The 22,318-nt window shown below is 35.5% G+C and overlaps 1 protein-coding gene across 3 annotated transcripts; it reads left to right on the top strand.

Annotated features, from left to right (window-relative positions):
- The first annotated feature begins 7,874 nt into the window (after positions 1-7,874).
- Positions 7,875-22,058, top strand: LOC125849246 (uncharacterized). Of its 3 annotated transcripts, XM_049529291.1 has the most exons (11): positions 7,875-8,092; positions 8,629-8,672; positions 10,184-10,264; positions 10,521-10,628; positions 11,766-11,857; positions 12,065-12,139; positions 12,206-12,275; positions 18,667-18,768; positions 19,102-19,210; positions 20,069-20,131; positions 21,709-22,058. In XM_049529291.1, the coding sequence occupies exons 1-11, from the start codon at positions 7,921-7,923 to the stop codon at positions 21,795-21,797; spliced, it is 1,005 nt and encodes a 334-aa protein (XP_049385248.1). In that variant the 5' UTR covers positions 7,875-7,920; the 3' UTR covers positions 21,798-22,058. The 3 variants fall into 3 exon arrangements, with proteins under 3 accessions (XP_049385248.1, XP_049385250.1, XP_049385249.1); XM_049529293.1 differs by lacking the exon at positions 10,184-10,264; XM_049529292.1 differs by lacking the exon at positions 20,069-20,131.
- Positions 22,059-22,318: the final 260 nt, after the last annotated feature.

Raw genomic sequence — 22,318 nt, 5'->3', positions numbered from 1 at the left:
ATTTCTAGCCTATTCTATTCTAATTCATCTCAATTCTGCCACTTCAATTTAAATTCTTTTTTTCAATCATAGCCTTTGTTGGTTTCAATTTAGCCTATTCTTATTCCAAATTCAAACCCATTCATTTTAATCTCATCCGTCTGTTCATCTTGATCAAATCTCAAGATTTAATCTCAACCTTTCATTTCGTCTAATCCAATGGTCAAGATTTTAACTCTATTATTTCCTATTTTAAACTACCAAAATACTAACCCTAAAAGTTCATTCTCTTCCCATCCTCTCGCTCTAGCTGCCACCTCCCTCTCTCTCTCTTCTCCGATCTTCTCCTCCAGTAGCAGAGATCGAAGACTGCTCCAACTGGCGAATCTCTCTCTCCCCTTAGCTCCGCATCTCCCTCTCCCTCTCCTCTCCTCTCTTATCTAGCAGCAAGCATCCGCTAACAGCAGCTACACAAAGACAACAAATAGCCGGCGAAAATCGCCAGCTCCAGCACCTCCCACCGGCGAAACACATCAGCGAGTAGCAGCAGTCACTGGCGTAGCTCCGACCAGCAGCTCGGTGAAGCAGCCAGCGAGGAGGATAACTCCTACCGGCGAGAGTTCCTTTCAAAGGCAGCAGCCACAGGCGAGAACAACCAGCAATCGACGCCTCCAGCTTCTCCGAACAGCCAACAGGCAGCAGCCAGCGCAAACAAACTCTGGTCAACAGTGAGCAGCGCCAGAAAATGATGCAGCTCCTCCGCCTCTTCTCTTCTCCGGCCAGCAGTAGAAGCAAATTTTGGTTAAATTTCCAAAATTTAGCTAAGGATCCGTCCAGGTGCGCCCCTTTAATGTCTATTCTATGCTTGTTTATAGTTTGTTGTTATTCATGAAGCAACACAATAAATCTTTACTTGTTAATATAAAATAGCTTAAGTCAATTGTTATCGAGTTTTTCTAATGGTATTTTCTGCTCGAAATTCATATGCTCCATTGTTCTTCTCAAGATTAATATGAATATCTCGTACTTATCTTTGAATTTGACTGTTAACTTGGTTACTCTTGTTAATTTTGATATTTAATCCATTAATTAATCTAAGTTTTGATTCTCTTTCAATTTAGAAGCAACTCACATGTCTAAATCAATTAGAGCATAAATGGGTTTACTAATTGATATGCTTTGGAATGGTATATGATTGCATTTGATAATTTTCAAGAGCATAACTCTATTTTCCTTTTTGCTTTAGTTGTTTGTTATAGCATTAATAGTTTGAGTATTATAGCTTATTTTTAGGCTATTTTAATTAATCAAAATCATCAACTCTAGAATTTGTTGTGATTGATTTGCTGATGATACTCAAAGTATTTTAGGCTGTAAATATTTGTTTTGGGGGTTGTAATTTTATTTTATCCTAGATAATTATGCTTTGCTTGCTTGATTATATCAATTTATGATTATCTTGAATTATTCTTTCCTTGTTTATATTATATGATGTGATTTGCTTCACCTTAGTTAAAAGTGGGCAGATCTCTTGCTTTTATATTTGGTAAAAAAATAAATTAAAATATTTCTGATTTGGCTCCTTTGAAATAAGGAAATTATTTAATTGATCCTAAATTATTTCTTTTCCTTTATTATGTGCCCTCCCTTTCACTATATAAAGAGACCTCTTAGTTCATTATTTACTCACGGTCTACACACTCTGGAACACTCTTAACAATAAAACACTCGCACATCCTCACTCAAACTTAAGCACTCTAAGAAATAAAAAAAAATACTCTCTTCTCTAAAAAAGAGCAAGAATTATTTTTTTAAAAAAACTTTGGGTCATTCTTTGTTTATCTTGTTGTGTTGCTGTTTCGGTGGGCATCTCTTTAAGTTCGTCTTCATTGCTGATAAATATATTCTGCATAATGGGTTAGTTCCTTTTCGTTAGGTTAAATTCCGTCTTGCATTATTACTTTGAATAATGTTGTGTGTTGGAAGAATAAAACGAAGCATCTGGGTTAGTTTTCGTTCTTCCTCTCTCTATGTGTGATAATGTCTATGGTTATCTTCATTTGTTTTGATTTCTTATGTGTGTTGCTTATACGTATGAAAGTAATCTGTTGCTATGAACATTTGATGTTACAATTATTTCGCCATTATCTATATGTGTTACATTATCCCTTCTAGTAGGTTTTGAATTAGAGTTCAAGGTGATGAAGAGTCTCCTAGAAGAAATTTTCGGACGGAGCTATTATGCTTATTTTAATGTTGTATATTTTATTCATTTATTCTTTATGTTGGCTTGTAATATTGTGTATAACTCTAACACTATCTCTATATGAAATAATCTTCGAGATCGTCCAAGGGGAGGGGGTTTACGTCCTAATTGCTACTTTGTCGCAAACTTACTTGTTGTTAGAAAGCATGCATAAAGGAGTGTGTTCTGTTTGATCGTTCCCATTCTAATATTTGCACTCAAGATCTGTCTAAAATAATATCAATTTCTTGTCACCAATCCCCTAATTAAAGCTTGCCTAATTTTAGTGTAAAATTAACCATGTAGTTAAATACCTTGCTTTAGTTGATTTATATGGTCGCTTTCTTCATCACTAATTATAAATAAAAATAATGTATGACTGCTCCTTGCGTTATTTACTTAAACCAAGCTCCTTACATATAATAAATGAATAACGAGTGATTATTGTCCTAATTTATTTTTACAATAATTCTGCCATTTTAGAAAATATGTCAATAGGGATTTAAATAATTTTAAAACATATTATTTGAGTGTAGTATTTATGCATTTAGGTTTAAATAGTTTTAATACATGCCTAAGAAAATAAATCTCAACTTGTGCACATTTAGATACCGTGCCTATAGGAGTTACATAATTCTTAATATATTATTTGGGTGTAGAAATTATGCATAAAGTTTCAAGTGACTTCTCATTTCTTATTTAGAAATCATGTCTATAGGAGTAAAACAATAAATTCGATGATGCTAACTAGTTAGTTTGAATAATTTCTACATTTTTTAGTAACTTAAGCCTGCCAGTTAATAAATTTATATTAGGTTGCTAATAAAATTTCAGCATGTTAATCACTTAATTAGCATATTTATATGCTTCTAATAAATTTTCAGTATGTTTTTTTTAGTCTGTTATGAATATTCTCTATCTAAAATAAGTAATTTCTACTTAAAATAAATCAATGTCTTCTCCTGCATGTTAACTGCGACATTAAATTTGTCTACCATTTAAAATAGAGTTATTAAAGCACTCTCTTGCAATAATATTTCTGTCTTTTTTTTAAATCAATTTGTAACTAAAAGCGGCTTTCTGTAATAATTTTCTGCAATCTTTAAAATTAGTCTAATAAACTGCGGCCACTTGAAATAAACATTTCAGCATTAATAATTTGATATTGCTTTCAAATACTTTTGCCCATTTGCATTATTATAAAGTGCCCATTTTAAATTAATTACTAATTAAATCAGTCTAATAAGCTTTACCTGACTTGTAATATTTTCGCCCATTTAAAATTAAATTTGTTATATTAAGTGTTTGTTTGTCTATGCACACACTTAAGCATGAGACTTTCACTTTATGTGTGTTTTCTAGCGTGCTAAATAAAAAAAAATCTAGAGGCCAATATGAGATTTACGTGCTAAGTGTTGTCCTATTTGTTTGACTTGGTGTCTAGGTGGGCCTATTAGGAATCATATATTTTATCTTTGTCTAAATCCACCCTAATAGCACTCCAATGCCTCTTGGACCTTAAGCGGGGGTCGCTAGGCACCTTTTAGAGACGAAAAGCATGCGGTTGTGGGGTAGGGGTACTTTAGGCCCTATGAAGATAATGACATCGACTCAGTTTTAATGACAAACCTTGGTTTTGTCTGTCCCTACGAGAAGCCGACCGAAATAAAGAAAGTCGAGTGCTGATCCGTAAAGTCTATCAGAGTCTCCCTTTCCTTTCTCCCTTTACTTGTTTTTTTATAGTTATATTTATTTAGGGTAGTTTAATTAAATAAAAAGTGACATTTGCTTATATATTTGTCTACTTTCTATCTTCTCGCTATCTCTTTTAATTTTATTTGTGTTAATTATTTAGTGTTAAGTTATCACTTAGTTTTGCATGCTTAATTAAATAACAAATAAATAAATTGGTCTTAATTGTTTATTTTTAGTTATCACCTAGCAAGCATATTTAAATAACCAATAAATGAAGTGACCTAAAATGCTACTTGTAACCCTACATAAATTGCATGAGACACGGTCGGGACCCACATTTGTGGACTTCGAGGGATGCCTAACACCTTCCCCCTCGAGGTAATTTGAATCCTTACCTAATCTCTGGTTTGTTGACCCTTAGTTAGATTTAGCTAGGTTAGATAGGTGCCCTAACGCGCCTTAATTCGTTAGGTGGCGACTCTTCAATTTCAACCAAAAGCCCAAAAGAGTTGTTAGGTCGAGCACAAAAATCCATTTTGTAAAAAATGGGGCTTGACATGTATCATATTTAGATTGAGAAAAGAGAAACTTTGATTTCTAACTAGAGTTTATGAGTTTAAAGATATTTTTTGAGCAGATACCTCTTTTAAGAGGTCAGTTTGAGAAATTATCTCAAATGAGAGGAAGAGTTATGCTTTTAAACATATGAGCATGAGTTATATATATTATTAGGAGTAGTATTGAGCACCGATATGGGAATGAGTGCAGACAACTCAAAATCCTCGTAAACCATGTATGCAAACATGGGTAAAAGATCATACTTTTTAGATGATTTCTTATTGCTTAAAGCATACCTTAGTGGATCCACTTAGTTGAGGATGTTCTATACCCCGACAAGGTATATGACAGTTCTGACAGCGTGGGTGATACACTGTATCATCATGTAGCTCATAGTGGTAGTTGTCAGTTAAAGAATCTCCCAAATAAGAGTAAAGAGTTATTAATGTATTTTATACATTTTGAGTTCTTGTCTATTGTTTACAAAGCTTTATATATTGCATCTTATTGTCATTAATTTCACATTGAGTTGGGTTGAATATTATTAAGTTGATTTGAGTATCCTTGAGTTGAGTTGAGTTGAGTATTCTTGAGTTGAGTTGAGGCGAGGTGAGTATGTCTTCCTTTTTATCAGTTCAAGCTTATGTTATATTTCAGTGCCTTACATGCTCGTACATTTAATGTACTGATAGCATTTGGCCTGCATCTTTTCATGATGTAGATATAGGTGTTCAGGGTCATCAACATTCGCTCCATTGATACCACTTGCAGTTTTCAACTAGCTTTGGTGAGCCTCCTTGCTTCCGGAGGGTTTCACATCTATTTTCTAATTTGTTAGGATGTCGTGAGTCTTGTCCGACTCCCATCATTCTATTAGAGGCTTCAAGATAGTAGCAGTTGAGGAGTCTTTTCCTATCCCTTTTGTGATGTTTTAAAGACTTGAGTTGATCAATTATGTTTATTGAGTATTCCAGATTATATTGAATTAATCTATTTTCATTAATAATATTTCTTGAGTTTGGATTTGAGGTTCCTACTTCACTTGAGTAAGTCTTCCGCTAAGTAATGAGCCAGACCAATTGTTCGCTTGGGGACCAACAATGCTTCTCAAGACGACCACATCAAGGGTGTAGGCTGGGAACGTGATAGTAAGATTCACCAAAAATTCAAAGGACAAAGAAAATTTTGTTTCTTAACTCCGTATTCTTTTTGTTGACATAAAATTTTATTAAAAAATGTTTGTGTTGTCACTCATTTCATTTAACTTCTAAAGTTATTTGTTTGACTATAAAAATTACAATTTGTATTTTCTTCAAAATTCAATATAAATTTTATTTTATCTAAAAATTAATGTTTGGTTGTGAAAATTTAAAATTTAATTTGAAGTTACACTTCAAATTTTAGAAAATTAATTTATAGTTTATTTTCTAACTCACTTTTAAAATAGTAATACATTCAACTATAAAAATTATTTCAATTACTATAAAAAATAATTTGCTATAAAAATTAATGTTATTGCGCCCGCGCACAGCAAGAGCTATCGTAACTAGTAAGAAAAAAAATTACATAACCACACACCTTTTTTTTACCTTATTTTCTTAAAATCCCCACCATTTCAATAAATTACATAAATCCCCTTTTTTCTCAATTTCTCTCTTTTTTCAGATACATCACTCTGACACTCACCCCCACGAATTTTGCTCCCTTTTTCACGCCTCAATTCACTCCATTTATCACTAGTTACCTCTATTACTCCATTTTTGAATTTCAAATATTTTCTCTTTATAGTTTATCAATTTCAAATTATTCAAGAGGTAGTTCTTCCTCATCTTCTTCTTCATACAATTTTTTTTCCACTTCATCAGTTAACAACTTTTATTTTTATTTATAGTTTTTTTTTTCATCTACAAATTTCTGATACACATGAATGATGTTCCATCTTTTAGTATTGAGGTTATCCAATTAATCGAAGAAGGATGCATCTTCGACTTCTAAATTCGACTATGGACAAAATGCCCAAAAAGGAAAAAAAGGTCAAGTTGTTGTTGGCTCCGATAAGGGCTTTGAGTCAAGATCCATGGGTACGCCATTGTTGAAAGTGAAAAAAAAACTACGAGAGTTGATACAAAGAAAAATAGAAAGTGTATAGGGATTTCTTCATCATTACTTTTGCTTTCAACATATCAGATTGTTGATTTTTATCGATTCTATGTTGTTCATCTTTTTCCGATACATCTGGATTCAAAATTTTAATGTATCTATTGATTTTGTTTCTTAAATTAATGTATAATTTCTTCGTTTCAACATTATGATATATTATATTTTTATTATGCATAATGTATCAAGTTCAAATAATAATTTTGATACATAATCCTAAGTTATTGCTACACAAATTAGTATGTATCATGTTCAAGTTATGTATTTTGATACATAACTATTACATGTTTCGTTATTTTTTACTACTAGATACATACACCCAAACTTATTCAACTGACTATGTATCTGTAGACATTATTAAATATTACTATTGATACATATAAACACTAATGTATCAGATACTTCTAATACATAACAACATGTATAATACAATATAGTTTCTTAAAACAAAGATAAGCAAATATTTGTATTGAATAGCAGTTCTCCCCTCGAATGTATCGGGAATTCTCAAATAATAGGACAATTTTGTAGAAATTATTTGTGATTAAATTACCAATCAACAATATAAATACTATTCAATTACTCCCTTGTTTAGCTATCCCAAACTTAATATGAACAAGGAATACAAATCCAATAAGGTTTATAAAAAGACAAAAATCTATTACCTTTATAAATTAGAAGAGGATGTTGCTTAATTATTAGGATTGTGTACACAAATACCTATTTGGCCCAAAAATATTATTTAGCCAATTTGGGTAAACACATGTAGTCATTTTAATTAAAAAATAACTTGATTACGTGACTTATGAGATTGTAATTTAATTTTAATTTTTTTTTCTTTTTAAGCCTAACATATATATTTTTTTTAATGTATCAGCTTCTAACATTTTATGTCCTAGAACTACTAGAAAGAGCGGATAGAGCCGTATTGAGCACACTTTCGTAGAGACACCGATTTCATAGCCAGTCTTCATTTCTTTTACTAATAAATAATTAATACTGCCCGTTTAAAAAAGAATGAACCCCTTTTTTTTATATAATACTTTAACTTTAAGTTTTCATGTGATATGTTTAAGACAATAAAATTTAATAATATTTTAATATATTTGACATAACTTTAATTTAAAATGACAAAATTAAAATGTCTTTCTTTCTTTTTCTTAAATTTCGTCTCAAATCAAATTAGACCATTCATTTTTAAAAGAGGGAGTAGCTAAAAATAATGGAAAACAATAGTTTTTTTTCCAGCAACTTCATCAGCATACTTCACACCTGGGCTATTCGCCATGGCTGCTGCAACGGCATCGACTAGCTTTCATATTCGTCGGAGCTTCCAATATAACGGCAACCTACAAAACTCGTCTCCAAAACGGGTTAAAGCTTTTCAATGGCCGACCATAATCACAGCTTCCTTGGAAGCTCGACGTCCTCAGAACGTCTCCGGAGAGTTCTTTGTCGGTAATGTTTATCTAACATTCCTACTTCATTCTATAGACGGAAGCAATAGTTTGAGTCGACTACAACTCTATTTGCACTCATCACATCCAAATATCCCTTTCCCTATCCCTATCCCTATTTTTGCCTTGTACAACAACTACTCTGATGGCAGATGACAATCATCTGACCCGCACTTATTTTAATTTCTAGCTACGATGCTTGGTTAAAGCTTTACTGAAAGTTGATCTTTTTTCTTATTTGTTGGTAAAGCACCAACTTACTCATCATTATCTCTACTGCCTTTTTTCTGTTTCTTCATTTCCATAAACTCTTTCTCAACTGCTTATAGTTTGAACTGTTCATTAGTCACTATTGAGTAATAATTAGTAACATTAGAGTTCACTATTGGATACTTGCTTGCCTTTACCAATGATTCAATAGATATGACATGACTCCAGATGTACTTCCTGAATTATATAGGACTATGATTTAATGATGTGAAGTTCAATCATGTTGTTATTTGATTTAATCATTAAGCAGCTATGTTTAACTTGCAGATCATACATGCATAGACTGTGATACCTGTCGATGGATGGCTCCGGTAATTATCAATACTTCTTAATTTCTTATACACTAGAATAACATCATTTCACACTATGGTTCCCACATTTTCTTTTAAGTTATATGTAAATAAACCATGATACATGTGAACAATTCATGGGACTCACATTTATGATAATAACGATGCGAATTACTATTCAAAAGTGAGAATGAATTTTGATTCTTGGCGGTCTGTAACAAGGTAAAACCTCTGTATGGTGGGAAACTGGATTTACCCATATGTCTTTTTTAATCATTTTGTCTACTCTTAGTGGTGAAATGAGTTGGGCGTTATTGACCTTTTGTCTTAACAATACTAGGCGACAGGAAGGATTTCCGCAGTTAGTGTAAACTTGGTGGTATGGATATTTAGTTCAGGTAGAAGAAAGCTTTAGATTAGATGTAATGCTTAAATAGTTGAGGAAGAATCTACAAGAACGGAACACACAAGCACAGTAGAAGGATTGACAACAATTTTCAAAACTCTTACCAGAATTTAGGTGGTTAAGATGACAAACAACTTGAAGTGTGGAGATCAAATTAATTGCATCAATGCTTGGAATAAAAGTTACGCATTAATGTTTAAGGAGTGGGACAACAACACCAAAGTTCTTTGATCCAATGACGAATGCCTAAAGGAGGTACAGTTTTAAATTTTAAGGGACATTATACATAAAAATGGGAAAACATGGAACAATTGAGTGTGTATGTCCTCCAATGCAGTTGGATTACGAGAAAAATGAGAGGGGAGAATATAATTAGGATAACATTATTGTTTGGGGAATCAGTCTAGCGAGAAGAATGAACTGTAAAGACCTTTCTGATAAGATGAGGTTGAGCAAGTAGTGAAGAACTGTTTCGCAGATAGACTCCGGGACCAAACGGTTTTACTCCTGCTCTACCCATATGTGTAGATTGTTGGCTAAATTATATATGACCAATGTATTTTTTCTACAACATAATGCAAAAAAGCACCACCTTGGTCTAGCATTAATGAATTCTTCATATTTATGAACTTGTATGTGTTCAGTGGTGTGGCAGACTGTGTTGTCAAAGACATGCTAGAGACCTGAAGCGAGGCTCAAAACATGTTGATCTCTTTGCCTCGCTTAATGTGCACTTCAGTGTCATTTTCAGGGCTCTAATACATACTTTTCCTTGCCAATGATCGTTTCTTGAAGAGGTGACACTAAACAATTAATATTTCACTAAACAGACCTTGGAGATTTTTTGTGCTTTTCACTTTTGATAACACTGGTGTTAGATCATCAGAACTTCTATTTCCATCCTACTGTATTCGGGTTTCATCTCTGGTGGATGTCGTTTCCAAACTGCAATTATTGAACGAGAACAAACATGAATTCTAAGAAATTGGTTATAATCGAAGCCAAATCTATAAATACATAGACTTGTTGAGGGCACTCAGTTCTACTGTCGCAGTGGTCCCCTTAAATTGGACAGATGAAAACCTAATTTTGGGAGTGACATTGCTTTATTTCTTGTACTTTTTAGGAGAACTTTACAAGAGCTGGTGATATGTCAGCAGTCTTTAAACAGCCCAGCTGTGAAGAAGAACGAGTGAGGGCTCTTCAGGTGCTAGTTTTTTTTTTCATCTATCATGTGGATTGGGAACATTGCTATTGATTATCTATTTCGAAATTGTTAAACAAAAATCATTCTGGCAAAAGATCTTTAGGCCTTTAAAAAGCATGCATAGCAGTTCTATAATTCTATGTTAATATGCATTTAGCTTGGAGAAACTTTATCTGATGCTCTTATCTTATCATTAATTAGTTCCAAATACTTTATAGTTTCTCTGACTTTCTATTTGGATTAATGATGTTGCAAGGCCTTACTCTCATGTCCAACAAGTTCAATCCATACAGAGAAGCCTCCTCATGATATTTTAGAAGTTCAGAAGACTTTCCCAATTCCAATAGATGAGCATACATTGCTGGTATATTCATTCTCCTTTTGAAATTTTCTCTTTTGCTTAATTCTCTCTAAAGCATCTGATGTAATTGAAAGAGTCTGTCCACAGAAATTAATTTGATTCAGACAACCTGTCGATTTGTGAATACTGTTGTGTTCATCGTCATCATCATATTTTACATAAATGTAAATGAGATCCAGTTGTAGGCTGGATTCGCTTTGATGTATGCTCTCATTTTACTAGTCAATAACTTTTTGAATTTGCAGATTAAGTTGCTAAAGTGGCATTGTAATACCACACAATGCGTGAAAACTTGTCTTTGGTGATCTTAATCATGAAAGAGGTCTTTATTTCTTTCAAGGCCATGGGAACTTGCAGTAAGGATACCAGCACTTGATTGAAATAAACTTGGGGGATAATCTTTTCATCATCGCTATGAGAAGGAAAAGAAGAAAAATGACGTGGTTTTAATATTTTTGCCTGATGTTTTATTAATTGCAGACGTCAATGCTCTTTATAAAGTAGAAATATTTCCCTCATAAATGTGGGATGTTCTATTGTTCTACTCACTACATTAATATTTCCCTCATAAGTTTGGGATATCCTATTTTTCTACTCACTACATTTTGAAATGCTATTTTTGTGAGATATATGATGCATCACTCCATTCTGAGTATGCCAGGATAATGGTTTTTGACAAGGACTGATTAATGAACTTATATGCCAAACAAGGATATTTATAGGAAAGAATGAAGATAATGAAAGCATAATCTGTTCACTTGGTTTAATTTTTGCAGCCGATGGAAGTTCCGTCAGCTAAATAATATTTGTTAGTACTAACAAATTTCAGCAGTTCTTCAAATATTTTCGTTTCAAAAGAAGTGTTCCACATGGCTAGCTTTTTGCGTGGAGATGACCGTACATGTGGTGAAATTCATTGATACAGTATTCACTATAAGTTTCTTTTTTAATCGTATCATTATGAAGTCTCCTGATATTTTTATGGAAAAACATTTAGCATTATTGACTATTAAAATTTATAAGTTACTAATGCCACGTCTGTTTTCCTATCTGGCACCCACAGACGCATAGAACAGTGCAACTGCACCAATTTCCTGAGATTTGTGTCTGCTTTGTCTAAGAGTCTTCTACAACTTTCAGGGTGTTTACCACTGTGGTTATCATTCTGACAAGTCATTTGGAGCAGCTTCTTATTTGATCGTTCGTGCTGAAGGAAATATTCTTGTTGACAGGTATTTCAGTATTCATAGTTCATCACAGCCTGTTGATTTCACAATAAACAATACACAAGGGGCGGCTGAAGAGGACTAATTTAGTGAATAGGGGAATGTTACCATTACTTGGAAACAATATAAGGGATGTTGGGTTGTGCTAGATATCTAGAATTTTTGAACTTGGATGCATATTAATTCAGTACTGACATAACTAACCATTTTCAGTCCAAGGTACACAACAAAACTGGAAAATAATCTTAAAATGTTAGGTGGAGCTCGTTACATGTTCCTCACGCACAGGTATGGTGATATCATTTTGCATCATGTTCATCTCTAACATGCACTAATTATTATTTTGATTACCAGCGATGATGTCGCAGATCATGAGAAATGGTCAAATCATTTAGGCTGTGAACGGATTCTTCATTCGCTGGAGGTAATATATTCAATTTGTTGAAACTTTTTGTGTGACTGATCATCTAAGATATCATTATAGAGCTCGTTCTTCTAGGAGGCAGAATATCGGGCAGCTGCTGTGCTGTTTCCAATAGCTAAGTTTACATATCCTAAAGAAGAAAGGAAATCAATACAAATCGATACCAAATTAAAATAGGAGTAAATCTAGGAATAAATAAGCTACCTACTATATTTACACATATGCTATAGAATATTCCTAGGATTCTAACATCTTTCAACAAGAGAATCTACCCGATAAGACTTGGCTTTGAGTCTTTCTTACTAAGAAGGTAACGGATAGCAGCGTGATACAATCACCTGAGTCCCCATAAGATAAGAACGGAATTTGTTGAAGGCATAGACCACAACCAATAGCTCTTTTTTAGTAACTGTGTAGTTCATCTCAACAACATCAAGAGTCTTACTGGCGCAGGTGAATAGAGTGAAATACCTTCTCCTTTCTTTCACCTTGGACAACTGCCACTGTGATATCGCTGGAGTCGCACATAAGCTCAAATGGCAGATTCAATATTGAGCTATAATAATTAGTGCAATCACCAATTCCTCCTTGAGTTCATCAAATGCCTTCAAGTATGCTTCATCAACTATAAATTTAACATCCTTCTCGAGTAAAACTTGCACATAGGGTTCAACACCTTAGAGAAATCTTTAATGAAGTGCCCATTAAATCCTGTGTGGCCTAATAATTTCCGCACAGTGCACACCCCTAATGGACATAGGAGATGATAATTTTTCAATGGGAAAAACGAAAAATATACCCCCGAACTATTGTAAATGGTATGCAAATACCCTCCAACATACTTTTGGGGCATTGGTGTCCCTGCAGTCCAAAAACTAGAGCATATATGTCCTTCACTCTAACGGAAGACTAAATAGGGACATGTGGCACAATCTTATTCGTCGATCCGATATTTAATAAATTTATACCCAAAATAAAAGCCCCACCCTATTAATTAAAAAACCCACCCAAATACAAAATACCCACACACCCAAATTATAACCCAAAACCCCAAAAGACTTCACTTTCATTCAGCCATCCCCGTCGAAAACCACCTCTCACCGACGACAACCACCACCATGAACTCCACCTTAACTATCGGTTCATCATTCTTTTTCCACCACTCCATTTACGATCCCCAAAATTACTTCTAAGACCTATAGTAGAAGATTCGTCTTCCATGCCTCGCCAATGGTAATTCCTAGTCAAACCATTAATCTCTACCGTCCAATCCGCTGGTGTCACCGTTATTTTCGCCGTCGTGGCCTTAGGGAATTTTCCAATCGAAACTCGATTGATAACGGCTGAAACCCCACTACCTTTTGTAATTAAAAAACAATACCAAAAGGTAGAAGAAGATTTACCACAGTCCCAGTTCTTCGAATCTAGTCCTCAACCATTGAAGCCCTAAAAGATCTCCTCTAGAAAAAATTAGAACCAGGGGAGGACGAGTCTGCTCAGCTGGAGAATATGGAATACAAATTCTTGATGACAAGGTTGTTGGATGAAATGGGCGAGGCTTCAAGATGCAAGGGAGATTTTAAGAATGCATTGTTGATGGATAAATGTGGTGAGGGGGTGAAGGTGATTCAAAGGTTAGAGGAGGCATGGTTAGCTGTGGAAGAGAACAAAGTGAAGGAATTTGGGTGTGGGGATTTTGTATTTGGGTGGGTTTTTAAATTAATCGGGTGGGGCTTTTATTTTTGGGTAAAAATTTAATAAATGTCGGGTTAATAGATAAGATTATGACACGTGTATGTCTGTTAGTATGAAGGGTATATATGCTCTAGTTTTTAGGCGGCAGGGGTACCAATGCTCCAAAAGTATGACGGAGGGTATGTGCATACCATTTACGATGGTTTGGGGGTATATTTGTCCTTTTTCCCTTTTTCAATTGCTTCCACCTTTTCTTGATCAACTTCTAAGCCCCTTTTTGACACCTTATGTCTAGGACAATTCCCTCTTGGGCCATAAAATGTGGCACTTCTCCCCAAGTGAGAACCAAATTTGTCTCCTAACTCCGTCCAAGCACTCGATCCAGGTTATTCAAGCAATCATCGAATGACTTCCCGAAGATAGAGAAATCATCCATGAATAACTCAAGTCCTCAACAAAGTCTTCGATCATGTTGCCCTCATGCACCTCTGAAATGTTGTTGGTGAGTTACATAATCCAAACGATATTCACTTGAAAGAATGTGTTATATGGGCAGGTAAATGTGGTCTTTTCTTGGTCCTCTAGAGCAATGACTATCTGATTGTAGCCGGATGCCCGTATAGAAAACAATAGTATTCTTGTCCAGCGAAGATATCTAGCATCTGATCAATCTATAAAGGATATCGGGTAATGATCCTTCCTTGTGGAATTGTTCACCTTTTAGTAATCCATGCATATCTCACCCAGTCACAGTTCTTACTGGAATGAACTCATCTCTTTCATTGGTCACCACTGCGATCCCTTTTTTCTTAGGGACACACTGAACGGGGCTCACCGCCTCACACAGATACTCTGAGAAATAGGATAGATAATACATGTATCTAACCACTTGATAACTTTCTTCTTGACCACTTTATTTTTTGTTTAGAAGGTAACATTCTTGACCACTTCTTCCATCACATGATTTAATCGCCCCTGGTGCTCTATGCTAGGTCTGTGGCCTTCTTGTTTTAAACATACAAAATCCTGGATCGATACCCTGAATGTCTCCCAATTTTGCCAACCAATTACCCTCTTGCGCTTCTGTAACACCTTCAATGATTTGTCTTTCTCCAACCCAGAGAGTTAAGATGATAGAATAATTGGCGAGGTTTCACCTTCACCCAAGTAAGCATACTTGAGGTGTACTGGTAAGGGTTTGAACTCACATTTAGGAGCTTCCACAGTTGACAACTTGGGTGGGGGTCCCAGTGGTCTGTTTAGCGGCTCAAAATTACCTTCTCTAATATAAATGCTGGCCATGTCTAATATTTGCACCCATTTGTTCGGTTTTGCATCTCCATAACTATTGCTGCAGACCAAACCTCTCTCTAATGAATCATTTGAAGTGATGGGAGGCAGCTCAAAATTATAGTTCCACCACATTAATCATGGACAACTCTTCATAGTGCGCAGGTAGTTTCAGAGCATTGTATGCATTGAATACTTTTACTTGATCATGCACTCTCACGGTTAACTGTCCTGCTGCTACATCAATCAGTTCTCTGCCCGTGGCTAGATGGGACACCCGAAATAAATGGGACTTCCGGATCTGGCTCAAATCTAGGATGACAAATTTGCAGGAAAAATCAAAGCCCCACCTTGCATGAGTACATCTATGATAATCCCCTCTAGTCGTGCCAAAGATTTATCTGCCATTGGTAGAACAATAGTAGTGGGATTAGGGGTCCCCAAGCCTAGCTTCCTGAAAACAGATGAGGACATCAAATTTATACTCACCCCTTGATCACATAGTGCTTGGGCAGTGACTTGTTTCTCAATGACATTTTCAATAGTGAAACTCCCAGGGTCTTTCAGTTTTGTTGGCAACTTGTTTTGAATCTGCCAAGTGTACTCTACAGTAAGTGCTACTGTAGCATACTCAGTGAAATGACTTTTATTAGCCACAATGTCCACGATATGCGTGGTATACTTTGGGATTCCTTGCAGCACGTCTACCAAAGGAACATTAACGTGCACCTGCTTTAGTAAATCAAGAAATTTCTTGTACTTTGCCTCCTCTTTCTGCTGTATTAACCACTAAGGGAAGGGAGATGGTGATTTGGCGACCACATGGTGTGGTTTCTTTGCCACCGACTCCTTCGCTGGCCGTTCCGGTTCAATTACATCATTTGCCTTTACTTCCTTCTGAGCTTTGCTATGCTTTGTGTTTCCTCCTGTTCTCTACCATTTCTGAGAGTCACAACATTGGCCAGAGCTTTTGATTCAGCTCAGTGTCACTTGGAAGTGTTCCATGTGGTATAGTGTTCTGCATACTACGAGCTACTGTGGCCGATCTGCCTCTCTAGATTCTGGACTGCTGAACTCCCAGGGTCTTTCAGTGAGTCTGACATAGTCAGATGTGACCCCTATAGTATAGTGATACAAGTATCACTGATCTCTAGGAAGTTCAGGATGTGTTACTGAGGATCCTCATGCCATAAACTCAGGAATTTCCCGTTAGCATGAAGCAGTTGTAACATGCTCTGTTTCAGCTCGAACCACCCAGTGATGTTGGGCTTGACATGGTCGATGTGACATTGCCCAAAAGTAGCATTGCCACTTCTTGCACTCTACCTTTAACGACCATATCTAACAAGCAAGTGAATGAGTGCCTATCGATAGTCAAATTGTAGCAACTCCCTCCTTCGCCTGTGAAGTGTCCTTTTTAGGTTCTGAGCCAAAATCCTCACGGTTGTTATGATCCTTCTCAATACTTGAATAACAAATATAATAATAGCTAATTCTAAGTAAACTATTAATTTTTATGCCCCCGGCAACAAAGCTAAAAACTTGTTTCTCCCGAAGGCACACACAAGCGTATGTGGTCGCCAAGTAATATAGTGACCCGAGAGTTGGATATCGTACCCACAGGGATTTATGATCAACAATTTGTTAGACTTCACTATTACTAATTAATTAAACAAGTATTTTCACCAAAAGTTGATTTGATTATAAACTACTACAAAATTATAAAACTAGGTTATTTATGCTAAATAAGTAATAAATGAAACGATTTCACACTTAGAATTAACACAGAGAGATGAGCATTCCAGGGTAGTGGTTGGTTCACCAATCCTATTGAGTTAAACAAAATACTTTCTCCTCATCTGAATTATTGACAATTGCTACGAATTAATATGAGTAGTATTCTCTGGATTACTACTCGCTTGTTCAAAGTACATCGCCTCTTATATTCCTATGAAATTGATTAACGTTTACAACATTTAAGCAAACACGGCAGCTAGGTATATACCTATCCTAGTCGCAAAACCTTTGGGGAGTTAGATCATGCTCTCTTTAACCTTTCTCTAATCTAACACCGCCTTTCCCTAGTATGTTAGTTATATAGTTGATAGAATTTAAATGTTTGCTACACAATCAAGCAATTAATCACAAGACTAAGAAACAATCACAAACTGATTATTCAAACTAAGATAAAAGTCTTCTTCAAACGACAATATTCATGGCTCTTCCACAACCCCATAACAAGGGGTATCAGCCACTTATGTTCATGATAACAATCAGATGAATTTTAGAAGTTAAAAACAGCAACTAATAATTGGAAGATAGAGAAAGACCGATGGTTCGTGACTCTACTCTGCTCCAAAGCATAAAAACCTTGTGTAAAACGTCCTAATCCTTCCTAAAATGAGTTTCTGGGCTATTTATAAGAATAGGTAATTTTCTAAGAGGGACTATCCAAACCCACAAAGGATTGAGTAAAATTCTGGACTCTAGCTGCTCCTGGATGCACTTCATCGACCAACGCGCGCAACAGGGGGTGCACTGTATCGATCAACATGGCCAACACTTAACCATTTCAGAAACTTCTTCAGTGTGATAGAGGACGTGCCACATTGAATTTGTCGAGATAGATGTTGCACCGCGTCGATCACCGCATCCAATGCTTGGTGAACTTTTTCTTCTTTCTCATATCTGCTGGACGCGGCTCATTGGTCAACACTGCCAGTTTGGACGTGATAGAGCATGCACCACACTGAGCCTTTGATTTCTATCACTTTAGCACTCAAGTGACAGAAATGCGAGTAGAGTAATGTGTGAAGACATAAATACACCCAACATCTGCAGACATCCATGCCAACTTGTGGTGCCCTAAAAACAACTAGAAAATTTCCTTTAGTTTACTAGTTTAGGTCTCTTTGTTATTCTGATTTTTGATATTTATTTTGTACTTAATAGCTTCTTTATATTTAGGATTTGTTTTCACATAGGTTCCTCCGTTACCTAAATTTTCTTTAAGCGATTAGTCTTTTTCAGTTTTGTATGCACTACACTGGCTATATAAAAACCAATACAATGATCAATAAAACTCAATTTCATCAGCTACCATTATATTTTAACTCTTTAGTAACAAGTGAACTCGTTTTATATCCCTATTGGTGTTAACCTCAAACTATTATTTATGATAAGAAGTGAGTCATACTAAAGTCAGTGTGCTTCGTGAGTTGTTGTGTGCTTTACTTTAGGTGACTCCTTTGCAATACTTCTAATGCATATAGGGAGTTGTTTCCCTTTGCTAGTTGTAGTTTTTTCTCTTTAAATAGCACTCTTAGACAATGGTTTTTATCTCTTATAAGATGAATTTGCAATCCTAGACAATGATATATTAATATTGACATTAAATTGATTTCAGGTAGATCACTCAACTGCTGCCGTAGAGATTAAGCTGGAGGGGAGTGGACCATGGAGCCTCGGTGACGATGTCACACTTGTACATACACCTGGACATACAGAAGTGTGTAAATTGTTCTTGTACCTTAGTCGACATATAGTTCATTGTTTATCTTGTTACTTTAGGGATAACTATAATTGTGATTTTAACGATTTAGCAGTTTATGATGGTTCATTCGTGTCATCCTTGTGAATTCATGGTGGTCAAACTTTTAGAATTCCAATTGCTAACCGACATTCAATTCACTTTTTATCATTGTAATTTAAGGATCAATGTGATGGTGATTTCAATAATATACAGTACTTAATGATTATTTCTAGTTATCTTGCGAAATCATGGTTCAGACTTTTAAATTACCAATTCTAACTTTATTTTTTGGTACCGTCATAATGGTAGGGGTCAGTATGCTTGCTATACAAACCATTTAAGGTGCTTTTTACTGGAGACCACTTCGCCATGGGTGAACTTGGCTGGACCATTGCCGAGAGATACAACAAATTTTCAGGTGCATGATCTTGACATTTTTATTATGCTATGATGTTATTGTTGTTGTGGTGGTGATAATGAAATGGGTAGTGAATATAGGGTGGATGTTTCTCCTTATAGAGTGAAAATGTAGGGGGAGCATATTCCAATGAAACTTACCTTGACAGTGCTCTCAAGATAACTGAGTAAAATGAGTTAGTGGAATAATGAATCCATATATCAGCCAAATAGAACTTGGGGCTGCTTCCAAGTTTTAATGGTTCATGATCCCTCACATTAACTTTGCCTGCTTTACCTGTAGCAGTGGACCTAAAATAAATTCTGTGGAGGAAGAGATTGATCTTTTCTGAAAGACTTGTAATATATATCGTATTCAGCAAGTTAGCAGATGTATGCACTCTCCGAATGAATCTGAAAATATTGTTTGTATGGACAATCACTGATATGGACAAACTTAGATCTTAGGGATCTCCACTCTGAATAAGTAATTAACAGATGTCAAGGTGGAGCAATCTGCTCCATGGTCATTGCCTAATTGGAGGTGGGGATAATGTAATTTCAATAATACTGTGAAAAAGTAAGTGGAGGAGATACAATTTCCCTTTATGGCTCCCATTTTGATACAGCATTTGTGGGGTGATAAGTTAGCCATCTTTTGTCCGTTCAGTTCAACCCAGGTTTTTTTATTGAGGAAGGCTGGGTGGAAACTATTTTCTTCTCTGTGAAAGATTTTTGCTCAGTGTTTGTAGGGTATATTTGAAATTTGTTTGGAGGTAGTGCTTTATTCATGTCTGCACTTATTTAGCTTTAGGTTTCTTTCTACCTATTGATGTTTCTTTAGCACGAGATCTGATATGATCTCCTATAATGTTTGCAGTGCCCAAGCAATTGAGCAGTGTGAAGTTGATGCTCGACTTGGATTTTGAATGGATACTTCCGGGTGAGTAATGCTTGTTATATTGAAGTTTGACCTGTTTGCGCATTTCTATACTAGTACAGAGAAATAAATGGAGCCACACCACTTGGAAAATCAACAGGATACTAGGAACATATTATTAGCAAGTAATGGTAGTTAGCATGTGCAAGGCTATTTACTTGGTAAACCATTTATCTGTGGTTTGAGCTTTGAGATGTCTTTTTAAGTGCAGTGTTTGACTCAGACACAACTTTCCCTCGTCTTCTGCTAGCAGACCATTTGTCTGTGGTTTGAGCTTTGAGAAATCTATATACGTGTAGTGTTTGACTCAGATAGAACTTTCGCTTGTCTCCTGCTAGCAAATCACATATCTTTCACCATCTCTGTTATTTTAGTATCTTACCTTGTATTGGGGATTAGATCAGGGGAGTTAAACTTGAAATATGTAGCAAATCCCTTCCCATTCTGTTCTAACAATTTAGTGTTTTCTTATCTTGTTGCATCACATCCCTCTGGTCACCATCAATAATAGTTCTGCTTGCCTTTCAGTTCTTTAAACCATCTTAACCTTCATTATATTGAGCAGCAGTGCATTTTCTTCTAGTTTGGTCTTGCAGTTAAGGGTGTTAAATGGATTGGTATACTCTGTTGGTTAATCAATATGATTTGAATTAATAAATAGGTCTTGAACTAGCTGATCAAACTTTACTTGGACTAGGTAGAATAACAACACACAGCCAACTCTGTCTAACTTAAGCTTGGACAAGTAACAGTTTTATAGGTTAAAATCGACAATCTTAGGGTATCAAATAGATGGGTTGGTCAAAATGAGTTGAGGTAGTGATCTGATCTGTCTGAAATATATTTGCATCTAGATGTTTGGGTCAAGATAGGTTGAGCAATTTGTCATAACCTTACATGTCTACTCAAACTCTGGACAGGTTAGATAAGTTACAGTTTCATTTATCAAAATTGACACCCCTACTTGCAATTTTCCTTTTTCAATAATTTTCAATGTTGTGAAATTCAAATTGCTTTGAGCATTCTTGAATTTACTCTGCTCCTCCAACCAAGAAGTCAGGAGGATGTTTACCTTGATGTGTATAATGGCTGCTTCATATTTTAATTCAAGTCTTATGGTTTTGCACTGCACTTTCTAGTAACAGTACATGATTAATACTGATACCTCTGCCAAACAATTCATGCATATAGTTGCAGTTGTTGAAATTAATCAACTGGTATTACTCAAGTCTAAAACTTGATAATCGGAGAAGTGCAGAACACCATGTGGTTGACAAATCTTTTTCTTTTGTCAATGAAGGAAAGCTTAACACAGGAAAACTAGTGTAGCTCATATGAATTGTTGTCGTGTTGACCAAAAGGCTTTTGAGTATACCTACAGATTCAGGCACTTGCTCATTTGATGACACATGGAAGTATCTGCATAGAACTGTCTGTTGCTTCAGTTTTACAGCTCAAAAATGTGGCAATTCCTTTAGACCCTCATGTCGGCATTTGTTTAATATTGATTGCATTTTCTCGTCTCATTTCAATCAAGTAAATCAGATAAATAATTTATCCAGTATTTTCTTGTTCTTCAGGTCATGGTAGGAGAACTAAATTTAGAGATGTTGAGGACAAGAATTTGAGCTTAAGAGCTTTCCTAGAGACAAAAATGCAGCTGCTATGAATCCTGTTGCCAATACCTATCGAAGGATTATGTAGATAAGCAGTTTGTTTGTGAATCTAGTTCTTGTACTAATGAAAGGTAAGGGTGTAATTGTGCTTAGAATCTGTGGACCACAAATAAGTTTCTGGCCCAGCCAGCTTCCCTTATTAATGTCATGTAATGTATGATACTTGTCAGAAGAAAATTACTCGAGAAATTGTTGTTTAATGATTCGAGTAATGGCAGGCAGTTAACGTGCCCGAGGAATGCCATATTGCATTAGATATTCTCGCGCCTTTTGTTCTTCTAATGATAAAAACCTGGTGAAATTTCAGTTCATCAGGTATGCATTCAAACTCCCAATGCCCGCTGAGTTGTGCATTGGTCCAATCTGTGCTCTCCGCTTGCCTCTCACCAAAGGCGATTAGGCGAAGTGCCATCGCTCGAGGTAGGCTTTTTTTTTAAGATCTGATTTAATAATTCTGTTGTTATATAAGTGAAACAATAAAGGGAAAATTAGCAATTAAGTCATAATACCTAAC

The sequence above is a fragment of the Solanum stenotomum genome, chromosome 12 (assembly GCF_019186545.1).
Source record: "Solanum stenotomum isolate F172 chromosome 12, ASM1918654v1, whole genome shotgun sequence".
Lineage (NCBI taxonomy): Eukaryota > Viridiplantae > Streptophyta > Magnoliopsida > Solanales > Solanaceae > Solanum > Solanum stenotomum.
The sequence above is the reverse complement of the archived record's forward strand: the minus strand, read 5'-3'. Positions and strand labels throughout refer to the sequence as shown.